At 43.1% G+C, this 16,905-nt stretch overlaps 2 protein-coding genes across 2 annotated transcripts in view; both read left to right on the top strand.

Annotated features, from left to right (window-relative positions):
• The first annotated feature begins 226 nt into the window (after window positions 1–226).
• Window positions 227–8,155, top strand: faap24 (Fanconi anemia core complex associated protein 24). The gene is made up of 4 exons (XM_004086201.4): window positions 227–469; window positions 5,704–5,846; window positions 5,911–6,066; window positions 7,693–8,155. Exons 1-4 carry the CDS (start codon window positions 367–369, stop codon window positions 7,918–7,920), a joined length of 630 nt encoding a protein of 209 aa, XP_004086249.1. The 5' UTR covers window positions 227–366; the 3' UTR covers window positions 7,921–8,155.
• Window positions 8,156–9,781: 1,626 nt separating this feature from the next.
• Window positions 9,782–16,905, top strand: part of LOC101165956 (asc-type amino acid transporter 1) — a 43,976-nt gene continuing 36,852 nt past the window's right edge. The window contains exon 1 of the mRNA XM_011472821.3: window positions 9,782–10,208. Coding sequence (XP_011471123.1) covers window positions 10,067–10,208 — 142 coding nt within the window. The 5' untranslated portion in view covers window positions 9,782–10,066. The remainder of the gene's footprint in view (window positions 10,209–16,905) is intronic.

The following is a 16,905-nucleotide window of genomic DNA, read 5'->3' as shown; positions in this document are numbered from 1 at the left end:
TCAATCACAACATAGGTAAAATAGAAATAATATGAAAAAACACGTAGTAAAGAAAGAAAAAAAGGCAATAACTCAGATTGTAATTAATATTCTGTATGACTACAAAAAAATGTCTTGACGGAAAACGACGGGGGGGGCAAAAATTATTCATAAGAAAATATTTTTAAAAAAAATCTTGAAAACTCCCAGTTTTTGTTGTTTTGGGGGGGAGTCTGCCTGTCCTGCAGGGGGCGACATGGGGCCACACAGAGAGAACCGCCATCAGATTCAAACCAACGAAGAGGGTTTGATATTGTGGAGCGAAAACTACCGGTGGCTCCAGGACCAGCCGTCGCTGAAGGAAGCAGGTTTGTGGCGGTCAGCGGAATGGAGGCCAAACCGTCCGACCTCCTGACCGCCGCTCCTCCGTACGGACACGTCCTTTGCAGCGGGAAATGGAAGGACTCCGCTCTGGTTCGAGCCTTAAGAGGCGAGTCACTGTTTCAGCCGCCGGATGACGTCACACGACGTAACTTAACTACCTCTGAACCTGTAACGGCAACTAGAATCAGACGGTTTAATGTCGTTATGCATGCACAGAACGACTTTTCGGTTGGAGGAGCTGACTTGATGTGGCACAGATTCTCTTGAAGTGTCAGAGCGACAAGTCGATCATGATCATTCAGGTGACGCATTCAAGTCCCGTAGGAGGATTTGAGGCTGACCGGCCTGTTGCAAGCTGCAGTGAGATGTCCTGTCTGGTCCTGCAGCTCTGCGGGTGTTGATGGAGATCACGTGGTGAAGCAGCAGGGCCGGAAGCCATCAACTGCTTCAGATGTGTGTAGGGGCTGCAGTGTATGAGTATGAAGTATGAAGGTGGTAGACCGCTCAGTGAACCAGTATTCTATGGGAATACTGTGAGGAGCGGTTCACAACGAACACTTAAAGCAGGGGTTCTCAAAGTGCGGCCCGGGGGCCAATGGTGGCCCGGGGGACGATTTTTATGTGGCCCTTAATAAAAAAGAGCCAGAGCAGGTTCTTTTTCGGAAAAGTTGTGTTGGCGAGAAAAAAAAGGCGTTAAGTGGACAAATGCTTACTTTGTCGTACCTCAAGGGCTGGATAAACTTTATCCATACACACATCCAACATAGTAACGATTTATATTGAATTCTTTGAGCATTGCATTTATGTCACTATGTTGCAAATCATAAAAACTATGACAAATTTACCAGCGAGGAGCGCAACAATGAGCTCCAACAACTACTAGGAGGAGAAGCTGGGACAGGAGCTAGTAGCTACGCTGTGGCTTTGGAAACGGTCCGGCGTAGCTAGCCCTTCAGTGACGGGGAGTTTGTAAAAAGAATAAATGCTGAAAGGAGCTGACATTGTTTGTCCAGAGCTAAAGAAAGAGTTGGAAGAAATAAGTTTGTCAAATGATACAATTACTAAACCAGTAGAAGATCTGGGCAGCAACCTCCAACTGGGAAAACATCTGGAGGGCCTGGTTAACTGTACAAATGACACTGGGGGGGGGGGGGGGGGGGGGGTAGTCCAGATAGCAGGGTATGCTAGTTACCACGATAAGTTTGAGGCTAAGGAAGTTGATCACCTCAGCTTTCGGTTCCAAAACTGGAGGTATGTTTCAGGATATGTCAAGTTGCTATAGCAACTCATGCTCTGAACATAACCTGGTCTGGAGCAGGTTTAGTTGAAGGTTAGTTTGTTTTCAGAGAGTTGAAGCAGCATGACGTGTCCATTTGAAGATGATTTAGTGGATGAAGAAGCTCAGATAATACTTTTTCCACCATGAGAGGATGATAAGACCACATATGGATGTTGGAAAAATAAACTTTTTACTTTGATCTAACTTAATTATTTGCTTCAGTTAAGATAAATCATTTTTTTAGTTAAGTCAGCTTAAAAATAACACGTAGTTTTCAGACATTTATTTTACTTTCATTCAAATTAATTCAATTAAGTAGGTCTAACTTTGGTGCTGCTGTTAGATCGGCACCGCAAGGGATTGTGGGATTCCATTCCCTTTGCCTGTCTGGACGGATTTGGATTTAAGTGTGGGTTTTTGACCAAATGTGTTTAGTTGTTTAGCATGGTCTTTCAGCACCATGAGTGAGAGGGAGGAAGAGGGTGATGAGATTATTTAGCACCACTACTGCTTCATGCCGCAAAAACTGAAGTTAAAGTCAGACTCATGATAACTGATTGCATGATATATATTTTAAATCCACATTGTATCATTTATTTTAATGTTATACAAATGAGTATATCTGCAGGCTCAAATTTAGACAAACAAGAGTTCAAGAAGTACAATAAATGAAGATGGAAAAACATTTCATTGAATTGGAGTAAAATGACATTTAGTTAGATAAATGTGTAAATTTGAGTTGTAAAAAAATATTTAGTTGGATAGACGTAAGAAATTATTTTCTAATAAATTTAACTCAATATTTGTTACCAATAGAATTTTAGTTGGATACGCTGGAGAGACTACATCTCTCGGCTGGCTTGGGAACGCCTCGGGGTCCCCCCAGAGGAGCTGGAGGAAGTGGCTGGGGCGAGGGAAGTCTGGGCATCTCTGCTCAGTCTGCTGCCCCCGCGACCCGGTTCCGGATAAGCGGAGGAAGATGGATTGATGGATGGAATTTATATATACAGTGATCCCTCGCTATAACGCGGTTTACTTTTCACGGTTTCGCTACTTCACGGATTTGCATCGTGCATTGTGTTCTGCATTCTGATTGGCTAAAAAGTCACTCCGCTTCTTCTCTACCTGTGCGTCAATAACGTTGCAGTTTAATATGTACACATACGTAAAACAGTTTGCCAGATTTACAACACGTACGTGCAAATTCTCCTGCAATTTTGAGTTTCTCTAAAACCCATAGAAAAAGAGTGAAAACATCTGCCTGTCACAATGTTCTTCCCCCGAACAAACACAGCTGCACCGTGGGCTTCAAAAGAAGAAAACACTGCAGAGCTGAGTCAGGATGCAGCGGCTCAGTCTGTAGAGCAGTGAAATACACCTGAGTTGCTATTTGTCCCACTGTACTTTTGTATATTTTTTTTAGAATCATTTTAAATGTTCTCCCGTTCAATTACTCTCGGGTCGCGGTGGGCGGGGCTAATCTCCGCGATTTGAAGCCTTCTGTTCACATTGATGATTAAAATTATTATTTGACTGTACAGTACAGAAGTTTGTTGAAAAAACTTTTCTAAAGTACTTTTATTTGTGAAACAAATGCTTGAGCCTGTAAAATGGTTTTTTCTTTCTTTTCAATGTATAATAGAGTTTTTAATTGTATAATACTGGTTAAAAAAATAGAAGTTTCTACTTCACGGATTTTGCCTATCACGGGTTCTTTTTGGAACGTAACCCCCGCGAAAAACAAGGGTTTACTGTATATGCATTACAATGAAAATAGAATTGAGATAGAAACTCGTGCGTTTACTTTGTCCGTTCTTTTTCTCCAAGCAGAAACTCTTTCTTTTGCTGATGATGCAGCCGTATTATTTTATTGATGGACGTATAATCTTCATACGCCATCATTAAAATCTACGACTCCGTCTCACTGAAGTATAGCGCTCTCTTTTGTTCTCCACGTGTTTCCATGGTGACTCCGGAAATCGGCATTTCATTGAGAATGTCTTTACGTACTTGCCGTGCACGTGCATTAACCCAGGGTTACCAAATCGAGTGTAATTACGCCAACTCATATCTGGTCTTTTGGAACCGACATACCCCGAGTAAGCAAGTTCAGGCGGACTTCAGCCAGAGTTCAGGGTTAAAGTCACGGTAGTTTAAACTTGCCTTCTGGAATATCCCCCTGGTCATTAAAGTTATAAAAAAAAAAACCTTTTCTGTTCATCCATTTTTTTCACCAAAATTGCCCCCCGGTCCAATGTCAAGTTCCTAATTTGGCCCTCCGCTACCCCCCCCCCAAAAAAAACAAAAGTCCTGCACACCACAGGACACCACACAAAGAGCCTGTTAGTGCTGCTCACGTTTGTGTGGCGTCCTACGGACACTTGCATGCATTAGGAGTCAGTACTCACACCTTTACTGGAGCATGGTGTAAGGACACCGTGTGACAGTGTCACTGGTATGTCATAAGTGCGTTTAACTTACATTATCCTTACAAATTGGATGGTTCAATGCTATAAAGTATTCAGCCATTGTTTTCCTGTATTTCTTTCTTTATTCTTGTGTCTTCCACCACGTTTTGCCGCTTAACTCCTACAATGTTTCAGCTATTTTAACCATTCAACTATTCAAATGTTCAACTCTTTCAGCTTTTTCCAGCTGTAACGTTTGGTCCTTCAAATCCTTGGACTTTTCAAGATATTCCAGGATTTCAAGGATTTGTGCCTCCATTGAAATACATGGGGAATCCTTGGTGCCGAAGCTCGCTGGTTCGATACCCGGCTCTGGCATTTTTCATGGTCAACTTTGATCATTTCTTTATTTCTTTATTTTTTGCCAATTATTACCCTTTTTAAGTTACATTTTCATTCAGCAATATGGCGTTCAACCCTGCATTTTCTTCTGGAAATGCAGCTCCTTCGAGTTTTTGATACAATTACCACACACTACAATGGTACGTTCCATTTTCATGATATCTTTGAAGGTGACCACACGAGCCTCAAAGGAACAGAGAGAAACACCTGTGCTCACCTTAAGATGGAGCCACTCCTCTGTACAGCCCAAAAACTGACCCCACCCGTACAGAACATCCCCTGAACGGGTGCGTGTGACCAAGGCTGGACTGTTTTAAGGTGACATGGAGTTCACTGCTAAGCTGTTTGTCACAGTCGGGTCTGGTTTGGATGGTTCTCCATGTCCATGGGTTGTCAGTGTGCGGTTTTCACTTATTCTTCTCCTTTTCTGTCGTGTTGACTCTTCCTCTTTTCTGTCACTTTCCAAAAAAGATCTTCATCTGAACAACAATATTGTAGCTATGAGGCAAATTCTCATTACGTGGAAGATTCTGAAACATTTGTTGGGATGGATTAAAAAAACACTGCATAATGTCATGGAAATGACTTCTTTCACATTACTTCTTAGCATGATCGTAAAGGAAAGCTCATATGTTTAGCTCTCCTTTCCTTGGAGTGGTCAGGCTTGTTGAATGTAGAGAGGTTTCTGCTTCATGAAGTCAGTCAGATGAGGACAGCCATGAAACAGACGGAAACACACCGAGCTGTTCACGTCTGCCTTTGCAGAAACATCTGTATATTCCACGTCTGCCTGTGCAGAAACATCTGTATATTCCACGTCTGCCTGTGCAGAAACATCTGTATATTCCACGTCTGCCTGTGCAGAAACATCTGTATATTCCACGTCTGCCTGTGCAGAAACATCTGTATATTCCACGTCTGCCTGTGCAGAAACATCTGTATATTCCACGTCTGCCTGTGCAGAAACATCTGTATATTCCACGTCTGAAACGTAACCAGCCTTTGTTAAAGCTGAGGGCACATCATTAGAAAGTAGGATAAGGAAATGCGTTTCCACTTGGTGGTTGTTCCTGATCCACCTGAGCTGGTGAGCATTACCCTGCATGTGGGACATGAGGGGCTTTTGGGGAACAGGAACAAGCATGAATGTTGAGTTTAAAGCAGACACGATTGTGGCTCAGGCAGGGGTATGGTCTGTTCAGTGCAGGGTCTGATCTCAGCCTTTTCTAACCGGATCACTGCGTGTTTCAGGTGCAGGTCTGAAAATTCTCTTTGAAAATGAGCTCCATGTGGCAGACTTCCTTCTCCCCAACAAGAGCAGCATCCTTTATGTTTCTGAGAGCGACATCATAGCAGGAAGCAGCTACAGGAGGAAGTTGGTTCGCTATCGCAATGTGAGTGTAACGCAAATGTGAACTTCCCCTTAGAGTGTCCTCACTGACTGCTTTTGTCTGTCAGGCCAGTAACAGGTTCCAGGAGCTGGTTCTGGTGGAGCGGACTGGGCTCAGTGAGCAGTACTTCGGTTCTCTTCAGAGGTTTGTGGTGCTTGAACTGGGTCTGCCTCTGCTGCCCGTGGGAGGACAAACCGAAGCCTCGCAGCTCATTGCTCAGATGGTGAGTGTTGAACAAAGTCCGTCAGCGGCTGCAGTTCAGCTAACGGATGTTAGAACTGCATGAACGGGTTTTCCAGGAAACCAACGCCTGCAGCAGAAAGAAGACCCCGACACTGACATAGATGTGTCTGCATATTCTTTAAAGACCCACTTCAATGAAAATGCTGGTTTTTGAACACGGCCTTGTAGAATTTCTGTGAAGGAGGGCATATGTAAAGAAAATTCAGCTCAAAATTACATTCCTGCGTGTCTGTTTAATAAACGTGAATTAGGAGCAGACAAAAAAATGTTTGAAAAAGCTTGTAGTTAAGTACAAACTAGAATTGGTAGACCAGCAGCTTCCTGCTCTGCTCCATTCTGATCATCCACTGTCAGACCAACAGATCCATGAACGTCTGTGTTTTCCTGTATGAGCTGGAATCTGGATCAGAACCGGACAGATGGATAGACCTGATGTTGCAAATCTGGATCAGAACCGGACAGATGGATAGACCTGATGTTGCAAATCTGGATCAGAACCGGACAGATGGATAGACCTGATGTTGCAAATCTGGATCAGAACCGGACAGATGGATAGACCTGATGTTGCAAATCTGGATCAGAACCGGACAGATGGATAGACCTGATGTTGCAAATCTGGATCAGAACCGGACAGATGGATAGACCTGATGTTGCAAATCTGGATCAGAACCGGACAGATGGATAGACCTGATGTTGCACCGCTAATGTTAGTTTGGGGTGTGAGGGGCTGTAAGCTATCGGAAGAGAGTGTAAACAGATGGATGAGGGGAATTGTGGGTGGGTTGACACCTCGCTAACAGTCCCACCCACAACTCAGAGGGGAATTTCTGAGAAACTCCTGCTGCTCTGCAGACACTACGTCCTAGAAAACAACACAGGTTCATCATCATCATCTTCATCATTGAAAGACCACTAAAACGATGTGAAAACCGATCACAAGATGATCAGAGTGGAACTTTAACATGAGAGGCCCAAACGCTTGTTTTGTGTTTTAACCATCGCCGGGTCAAAACCATTTACCGGAACATGAATTTGAATTTGTTGCGTGTCCAGCAGTCTGTGCCTTCACCAGGGAAGTCTCACATGTCCCAGGAATGGGTGGACCAAAGACCACGTTTCCAGTATCATTTCATTATTTTGTAGGATTTTTTTCTTCTCAAATTCCTAATTATTCAGTCATTCTGAGCATGTTTTTAGGAACTTTCTATGGTTTTCTTTTTCAATTTGTTACAAATACCACAGTTGGGGGGAAAAACACTTTTGTTATGTTTTGATCCATTTTTTTTATGACAAGTACCTTTTTTGGGTACATTATATCAGGCACAAATTACTCGGCAAAAGTGATGGTGTAACTTTTTATAGAGAAAGTGTTCCAGGGTTAAAACAGAGGAGGGTTTATATTTTGTGATATTTTCTCCATTTCTCAGAGGAAATTCCTTCTGGCAGTGCAGATCTTCTGAAAACCTTTCTGGTTGTAGTTGATTCAGATGACAAAATCTTTCTAGACAGAGCAGTTCTTGAATAACTCTAATAATCCTTTAAAAGCCCTTTTCATTTGCTCACGGGAGCTGCTGAATGATCCAATATTCCTCTTTGCTCTCTCCAGGTTCAGGCCGATGGCCGGGAGAACATCTTCAGGAGAAGTTCTTGTCGGCTGCTGGACCCCCTGGTTCTGGCTCTTGTTCAGCAGATCCCTGGTGTGGGCCGGGTCAAAGCTCTGGCCTTGCTGCAGCATTTCTCCAGCATCCAGCAGCTCTGCAGTGCAGCGCCTGAACAGCTGGAGCCCGTAGTGGGCCAGGCGGTGGCTCAGCAGATCCACAGCTTCTTCCACTGACGAGCTGCTGTTGGAGCCTGAACGCCCCATGAAGGACGCTTACCGCCATGTTTCATAGGTGGAAATCTCACTCTCCATTCAGATTTTATTTATTAAAAACACTTGTTTTTGTTGCTTTTACATGAGGATGACGGTGCCTTCATGAACATCTGCTAATGTGATTTTCTACAGGAAATGGTTTCAATCTGTTTGTATTTAACATCAAGGAGGAAAATAAAAACTGGTTCACACAAAAGCTTATTTATATTGGAGGCTGACCGTTTTGGAGCTGCCTGCAGCAGCAAAGGTTGTATTTTTTTACAGGCCCACTCCAATCATCCTTTGATCTATCGTAATTAGGATTATGCTGTATGTGCACAATTTTTTTAAACTGTTGTTTTCTGGGACATAGTTTCTGCAGAGTGGCAGTAGTTTATTAGAAATTCCCCTCTGAGTTGTGGGCGGGACTGTTGGCACAAGTAAGCCAGCCGTCATTTCCCATCATCACTTTGTTTGCATTCTCTCCCGCTAGCTTACAGCCCCTCACATCCCCAACCTAACATTAGCGGTGCAACAAAAACAGTGATCAATATCAGATCTGTCCCGTCGTCCAGTTCTGGTCCAGATTCCAGCTCAGACCAGGAAAACAAAGACGATCATGGATCTGTTGGTCTGACAGTGGATGATCAGGATGGATCAGAGCAGGAAGGTGGTGGCCGGCTGACTAGCACCTACGTCACAGTAGCATCTACTCTTCACTAAGTAGGACTTCACGATTCACCCCACGTAAAATCCACTGGTTGTTCATTTACAGAAGTCTCCTTGGTCTTTGTGCCAGCTTTAGCACACTTCATCTCTCATGTAAACAGCTGCTCTGGAAAACCGATGCCATAAAGAGTCCGTAAACCAAATCCCTCATTGGGTTCTTGATCCTTTCAGTCTGCAGCACCCACAGACTGGAATCATCGACAAAACCCTTAGAATGGACACTTTTATTGCAAAGACTGTTTTTTAAAAGGAATCTCATTTTTAAGAAAAATATTGCTGTCGCTTAGATTAATGCATTTAATATTATTTATATTCTTTTAATAATTTTCTGTGTTATTGCTGTTTCATCCTGATTTTTGCTCTGTGTGTTTCCTCTAAATCTTTATTTTTTCTGTCTTAAAGCTCTTGCCTTTTTCCAGGCCACAGTTGAAAATCTGTTTTTTTTCTTTATCTGTCTTGCCTGGAAACATACAAATAAATATTAAAGCTTTTTCCAAAAGCATTTGTTGTCTGCTCCTTATTCACAACTATTTGAATAAAGAATTATTCAGAAATGCCATTTTGAGTATATATTTCTGTCTATATGCAGAACTTTTCAGATTCAGACTGCAGGTTATCTCTCTGGAGGCTCAGACCCGTGACATGGGGCAGATGGGTCTCCAGGAAATGCTGGAGAGGCTGAATGTTGTTGGTTTTCTCAGCAGTGAACATGGAAAACAGTCTCTGCTCCTGACAGCTTCACTCCTAGAAAGTCTGTGAAAGAAAAACATCAGAAGGTGAAAAATGGAAATGTTTAAGATTGTTCTCATGCACTGATGTTCAGATCATCTAAGAGGTTTTCAAGCAAAGTAAAAAGATCTCCATGTCTGCGGCAAGGTTTCTGAAATTCCCAGCTCTTGAGCTGAACCTAACATTTTTAATCAGTTTTCAATGTTCACGTTTTCATTGTAAATGTAATTTATTGTTTCCTCCTAGCCAGGACTCCCTTGAAAAAGAGATTCTTAATCTCAGTGGGAAATTTCTTGGGTAAATAAAGGTTCATTTAAAAAATCCTGAAACTGTCCAGGAGAGCAGAAACGTCTGAAGGACTTTGGAGCTTCGGTCAGGATCTCTTCAGTGAGTGGACCTCTCAGCATTTCCATGGGGTCAGCTCAGGTCACCGCGCCTGCAGAGCAGACCGCTTGTGTCGTTGAAACACGTGAGAGTCCAACAATCATCATGTTTCGATGAGAAGAACCTGACCGGCCCCGGTCGCTGCCCGTGAACGCATCACGGGCCTGTTTAACATTCTAGCCCGAACCGCGTCAGCCTGTTGCGCAGGCGCAAGCCTTCCACTCCGCATGAAGGAGAGGAGGACGGGAGTCCTGAGGACTGGACGGACCGGACCGGACCCGAGCTGATGGACATGGACGGGCAAAACAGCAGCCTCTGCGCGCGAACGCGCCGCGGCGCCGCGCACGGCGGGAAGAAGGAGAAGATCCCGGACAGGGTGACTCTGAAGAAGGAGATCGGGCTGCTGAGCGCGTGCACCATCATCATAGGTACGGAGGTCCACGGATGCCTCACGCTCAGATACTACTGCTCAACAAGGAGTAGGCCGATGAGGAGGGCAGGCAGAGATTTACAGGCAGCTGATTACTCAAGTTAAAGTTGGAGAAGAATTTGGAAAAGTGAATGAACCGAGTAGGTAACAGCAACAGGCTTTCACTGATAAGAAGAAGAAATGAGGAGGAAGAAGCTTGGAGTTTTGCCAATATTTCACTTAAAAACCAACAGAAAAACCCACCTTGAAGCCCCTGTTCTAGTCTCTGTTCTGGTCTCTATTCTGGTCCCTGTTGTTGTCTCTGTTCTGGTCCCTGTTCTATTCTCTGTCCTGGTCTCTGTTCTGGTCCCTGTTCTGGTCTCAGTTCTAGTGTCTGTTCTGGTCCCTGTTCTAGTCTCTGTCCTGGTCTCTGTTCTGGTCCCTGTTTTGGTCTCTGTTCTAGTCTCTATTCTGGTCCCTGTTGTAGTCTTTGTTCTGGTCCATGTTCTGGTCTCTGTTCTGGTCTGTTCTAGTCTCTGTTCTAGTCTCTGTTCTAGTCTCTGTTCTGGTTTCTGTTCTGGTCTCTGTTGTAGTCCCTGTTCTGGTCTCTGTTCTGGTCTTTGTTCTGGTCCCTGTTCTAGTCCCTGTTCTGGTCTCTGTTCCGGTCTTTGTATTGGTTCCTGTTCTGGTCCCTGTTGTGGTCCCTGTTCTGGTCTGTGTTCTTGTCCGTGTTCTGATCCCTGTTCTATTCTCTGTTCTGGTCCCTGTTCTGGTCTCTATTCTAGTCTCTGTTCTGGTCCCTGTTCTGGGGCCTGTTGCACAAAAGTAGAATTAAGACATCCGGGATAAATGACTAAGCTGAGCTCAATGAATCCAAAACATGTGCGTCCTGGCTTAATCGGTTGCACAAACACCAAGCCAGGATGAGCAGACACGGATTCATCAAGCCAGGTGTAACCAATCCTGGATAGGTGCGCGCTCACGGCTCACTCAAACAGACCCCTCCACAGATCACAGATAAACTGATTTACCATGGCAACTAGGGCCGCGTACCTTTCCCCGTCGGAAGCACAAATCCTCATGGAGGCATACGAGGAGGTAAAAGATATAATTAAGAAGAAAGGCAACACCGCCACAGTGATAAAGCAGACTCAAGATTTTTTTAAATTAAATTACCAGCCAATTAATTTTATGAAAATGTAACTTGTCATTTCAACCAGAAAATGTTAATGTTTGTTAATCTTACGTGAATGAATCATGTCGATCGTACATAAAAATAATCCATTTAAAAGTTACTAATTTCAATCATGTTGATTCAACATGATACCGTTGAATTGGATACATTAGTAATCGCAAGGATTTGTGGGATTCCATTTTCTTCGTCTATCTGGGCAGATTGGGGTCTAAGTGTGAGTTTTTGTCCGTGGGTTTTATTGTCTAGCTGTTTTACTCTGTTTTAACTTGTGATTTAAACTGATATGTTTTATTTCTTTTCTGCACCATGAGTGTGGGAGAGGATGATGACCAAACCCCTTGTGCAGTAAACTGTTCATGTAACTTAAAACAGAATTTGCATTATTTGAACTCCTGTCTTGTCATGTGGGACATTACTGCGCATTTCATGTCTTTGATGTGAAAATTTAAAGACCCATTGGTTGAAACTTTGGAAAACCTTATCATTGTCAGATGTATAAATAAAATTAAAGCAAAAAATTAAGTAATATCAACATAAATTGTGTTAGGTAGTCATACAAATGTAAGTTGAATAAACTTAATTTAATGAGGTGTGACCAATTGGAGTGATTCAATTAAGTTGGATCAACTTTTATCTTTTGAGAGTGAGCAACAATATTATTTTAAAGTTGGGTCCAACTGCAGTATTTAGATTGAATCAACTTAAATTTATTAGTTTGAACCTAAGTACATTAAGTAGGACCAATATGATTCATTTTTGTTCAAGTAACGCCATCTAATGATGTGGAAATCATTTCCATAATTTTTTTATGTTCATTCAAAGTGAACGTTTTTTGAGTGTAGTTTACCTGCTTTGTTTTATCCTTATTCAATAAAGGAACATAATGTTACACATTGTGTTTTCATATTTTAATGGAATGTGTATTATTTTGTATGACAGAGTACTAGGGCCCCACTGAGGAAAAAGGATAAAGTCATAAATTTATGAGACTGGTTCTTTCTGCAGAAAAGCAACATATTCTTTTTACACTTTTGATAGTTATGACAATGTGATACTTCATATTCTGGCACCTCAGCATGTCTTCGTTTATGAAACCATACTGAGGTACAATTTCACGAAATGCCCCACATCTGTCATTTTAACAACTATCCTCCTTTAAAACAACTGGTTACAATATTATGACTTGTCTTTTTTTCCCCTCTGTGGCCCTAATATTCTATCATTTTACATATAGCCTTATAGTCTATGGGAAACTGTAAATTATCTAATGATAGCAACATCATCTAAAACTCATTATTTATCCAAAATGATTGAAATTAATGATCACAAACATTTAAATAATGACAGTGGGTCTAGTTATATGTGATAACAATGTATAGTGAGCAGTGAAATAACTATTGGTTTCCATTTGTGGCGACTGCTGACTGACGTTAGCGATGAGATTAAATAGATCCTGGAATTTAGCCTGGTCTGGAGCAGGCTAGCTCCACAGAATAAATCTCCATGGTAATTTATACCATAACATATCCTCCTGCCCCCTATCCAGCTTTAGTGCAACCGGATTGGGGATCAATTGAGCCAGGATCACCAAGATATCCTGGCTTAATCCCTTATCCTACTTTTGTGCAACAGGCACCAGGTCTCTGTTCTAGTCTCTGTTGTGGTCCCTGTTCTAGTCTCTGTTCTGGTCTGTGTTCTGGTCCCTGTTGTAGTCTCTGTTCTGCTCCCTGTTCTAGTCTCTGTTCTGGTCCCTGTTCTGGTCTCTGTTCTAGTCTCTGTTCTGGTCCCTGTTCTAGTCTCTGTTCTGGTCTCTGTTCTGGTCCCTGTTCTGGTCTGTGTTCTTGTCCGTGTTCTGATCCCTGTTCTATTCTCTGTTCTGGTCCCTGTTCTGGTCTCTATTCTAGTCTCTGTTCTGGTCCCTGTTCTGGTCTCTGTTCTGGACCCTGTTGTGGTCCCTGTTCTGGTCTGTGTTCTTCTCCGTGTTCTGGTCCCTGGTCTTGTCTCTGTCCTGGTCCCTGTTCTGGTCTCTATTTTAGTCTCTGTTCTGGTCCCTGTTCTAGTCTCTGTTCTGGTCTCTGTTCTGGTCCCTGTTCTGGTCTCTGTTCTGGTCTCTGTTCTGGTCTTTGTTCTGGTCTCTGTTGTGGTCCCAGTTCTGGTCCTTGTTTGGTCTGTGTTCTGGTCTGTGTTCTGGTACCTGTTCTGATCCGTGTTCTAGTCTCTGTTCTGGTCCCTGTTGTAGTCTCTGTTCTGGTCTCTGTTCTGGTTTTTGTTCTGGTCCCTGTTCTAGTCCCTGTTCTGGTCTTTGTCCTGGTTTTTGTTCTGGTCCCTCTTCTAGTCCCTGTTCTGCTCCCTGTTCTGGTCTTTGTTCTGGTTCCTGTTCTGGACCCTGTTGTGGTCCCTGTTCTGGTCTGTGTTCTTCTCCGTGTTCTAGTCCCTGGTCTTGTCTCTGTCCTGGTCCCTGTTCTGGTCTCTATTTTAGTCTCTGTTCTGGTCCCTGTTCTGGTCTCTGTTCTAGTCTATGTTCTGGTCCCTGTTCTGGTCCCTGTTTTGGTCTCTGTTCTGGTCCCTGTTCTGGTCCCTGCCTTGCAGATGCTGCTGTGGATTTAGAATGCTGGTTTCCTTCATGTTGTAGCAGTCGCTCTTTCTTCCTGTCAGAGAAGCAGCGTTGTTATGGATGTTCCACTCTAGAACCAGTGGAACAGCATAGTCAAGACCTTTGCTTTTGTGGTAAACTGAAGGGTTTCAGATCACTAGATGAATATGAGACTGAAGTTCAGAATACCAGCTTTTATTGCATGGCATTGACATCTAGATATGTTAAACAACTCAGGACATTGCACATTTTCTTAAAACCCACACATGCAGGAATCCAAGGTTCGATTCCTGGAGGGGAATGAACAATGGTAATAGGGCAATTAGCATATCAATGGCGAGCATTTAACATCACCCAGTGAGGGCCCTTGAGCAAGAGCCTTAACGCTGCTGCCTCCTGAGCGCGGCTCGTCTGCAGCTCACCGCTCCCCCAGGGGATGGGTCAAATGCAGAGAACAAATTTCGCACACCTAGGTGTGTGACAGAATGTGGGACTTTATCTTTTATCTAAATGCAAACCATTTTGAAGCTGAGAGAAGAGGCAAAATCATTCAGAACTATTGCACAAATATTGCGCATAACCAGTGAAATCAGTTGGAATGTCCTGAAAAAGAAAGAAACTACTGATATCGAACAGGTCGGCCAAGAGTAACAGCAGCAGTTGAACCAAAGAACTGAAAGACGTTGTAATGAAGGCCTGGAACAGAATTTCAAATGACAAAAGGAACAACTTGGTAAAGTCAACGGTTTGCAGCCTCAAAGCAGTTACTGCAAATAAGGTTTATGGCACCAAATATTACATTTTTGTCATTTTAAGTTAATTTAATATTGTCTGTTCCAATATTTTTGCTCATTTAAAACGTGAGTGGGTACAAAGAAAAGATGCTCTGTAATGAGTTGCTTAACACATCTTGATGTCAATATCAAATAAAAGCTGGAATTCTGACCTTTAGTCTTATATTCATCTTTTGATCTAAAACTCAGATGTCTTGGGTATAAAAAAAGAAAGTGACATTGAATTTCTAATACCTTTTGAGAGAACTGCATATCATACTTTTATTGTTTGTGTTCTTCACGTCTTCCATTTCAACCTTTCTATTGCCATTTTTCTTCTGGCTTTCTTTTGGCCGTCTTCGTCTTTATAGCTTTTGACTTTTTCTGCTGTCTCTATGTACAAAGTGCTTTATGGTGAAAAAGGTGACCAATGGATGGATGACTATTGGCGAGGGCGTCATGATGTTGTCTGCATTGATAGATTAGAGATTATTCTGGGATTTTCCCTGATTTTCTGCCTGAACTCATCTGTGATGTTGCTGCACAGAAAAGCGAGAACATGTTCTGTACTGTGATCAGAAACTAACTTCAAATTATTTTAGTCCAGCCTCAGTGTCACACATGCAGTTTTTGAACTTTTATCAGCAGCTGATCTGCAGACTGTATCCCAAAGACATAAAGGGGCGGAGCTAAACTGACAAACACAAGCCAGAATCTTCTTATCCTAGATCTTTTCATTCATTTTCTTAAACTGGTTCACATCTTGTTAAAGCTGCATATATGAGGAAGTAGGAACCGGCAGGAACTTTCACTGATGGAGGGGATGGAAGTGTGCGCAGTGCCCCTTTCCTGGTTTGACCTCACGTGGGGTTTGACAGCAAACACCACAATGCAGTCTGACAGAATCAGGGTTCAGCGTCTCCCTGCTTCCAGCTGGCAGTTTGCTGGCTGCTCTACCAGAGAAAAAGACAACAGGCTGAAACTGGATCAGAACCTCATCTTCTTCTCCTCTAAGGCCTTTGTCACCACTGCCCACACAGGTGGATGAGGGCTGTCTGGGAGGGAAAACTGGTATAAACTGTAAGGGGCACACAGGTGGCCTTCTGAAACACCAAGGTCATAGACCACTCAGTGGTCTGTAGAGCAAAGATGTTCATGCATTTTTCTTCTAGGGGCATGTTGCTAGTGACAGGTTGCAGCGAACACTTAAGGAACAGGCAAGGGTCAGTAAGGGTCAATAAGGGTCAATAAATGGCGTATACTTATATAGCGCATTTCTTCCGACAAGAACAAAGCGCTTTACAGTCACGGACCCATTCACCCAGTCACACACACATTTACTCACACTAGTGGCTGCTTCGCTGCCAAACACAGGTGCTCGCCTACCACCAGAGGCATGGTGGGGTTCAGTGTCTTGCCCAAGGACACTTCGACGCATGGGCGTGCAAGGCGGGAATCGAACCTGCAATATTACGATCGTGGGTCGACCGCCCTACCGCTGCACCACGGCCACCCGACCAATAATGGTCAGTAAGGGTGAGTAAGGGTCAATAAAGGTCAATAAGGGTCAAAAAGGGTCAGTAAGGGTTAATAAGGGTCAGTAAGGGTCAAAAAGGGTCAGTAAGGGTTAATAAGGGTCAGTAAGGGTCAAAAAGGGTCAGTAAGGGTTAATAAGGGTCAGTAAGGGTCAAAAAGGGTCAGTAAGGGTTAATAAGGGTCAGTAAGGGTCAATAAGGGTCAGTAAGGGTCAGTAAGGGTCAATAAGGGTCAGTAAGGGTCAAAAAGGGTCAGTAAGGGTTAATAAGGGTCAATAAGGGTCAGTAAGGGTCAATAAGGGTCAGTAAGTGTCAGAAGCAAACATTTCGTACGGACCTTTTTCATTTTTTCACACCCCAAATCCTGTGGACTGCAAGAGTCCGGTAGTGCTGTTGACTTGATAAGTATGTGCTCCCTTTTTGATTTTTAAACATCAAAACAACACAACAGTCACAGAAACCCTAATTGCTCCAGTTCTTTCCAGCCTAACTTGACTGCAGGCAGTTTGTGGATCAGTGCAGAGCAACATTTAACATTTTGGGCAGAATTAACATTTTCTGAACATGTTTCTAAGAAAGCTGCAAGACTAGAAGGAAAATGCCTTTGAAAAACTGTGTGA

Source organism: Oryzias latipes, chromosome 6, assembly GCF_002234675.1.
Source record: "Oryzias latipes chromosome 6, ASM223467v1".
Taxonomy (NCBI): domain Eukaryota; kingdom Metazoa; phylum Chordata; class Actinopteri; order Beloniformes; family Adrianichthyidae; genus Oryzias; species Oryzias latipes.
This window is presented reverse-complemented; position numbering and strand designations above follow the sequence as displayed.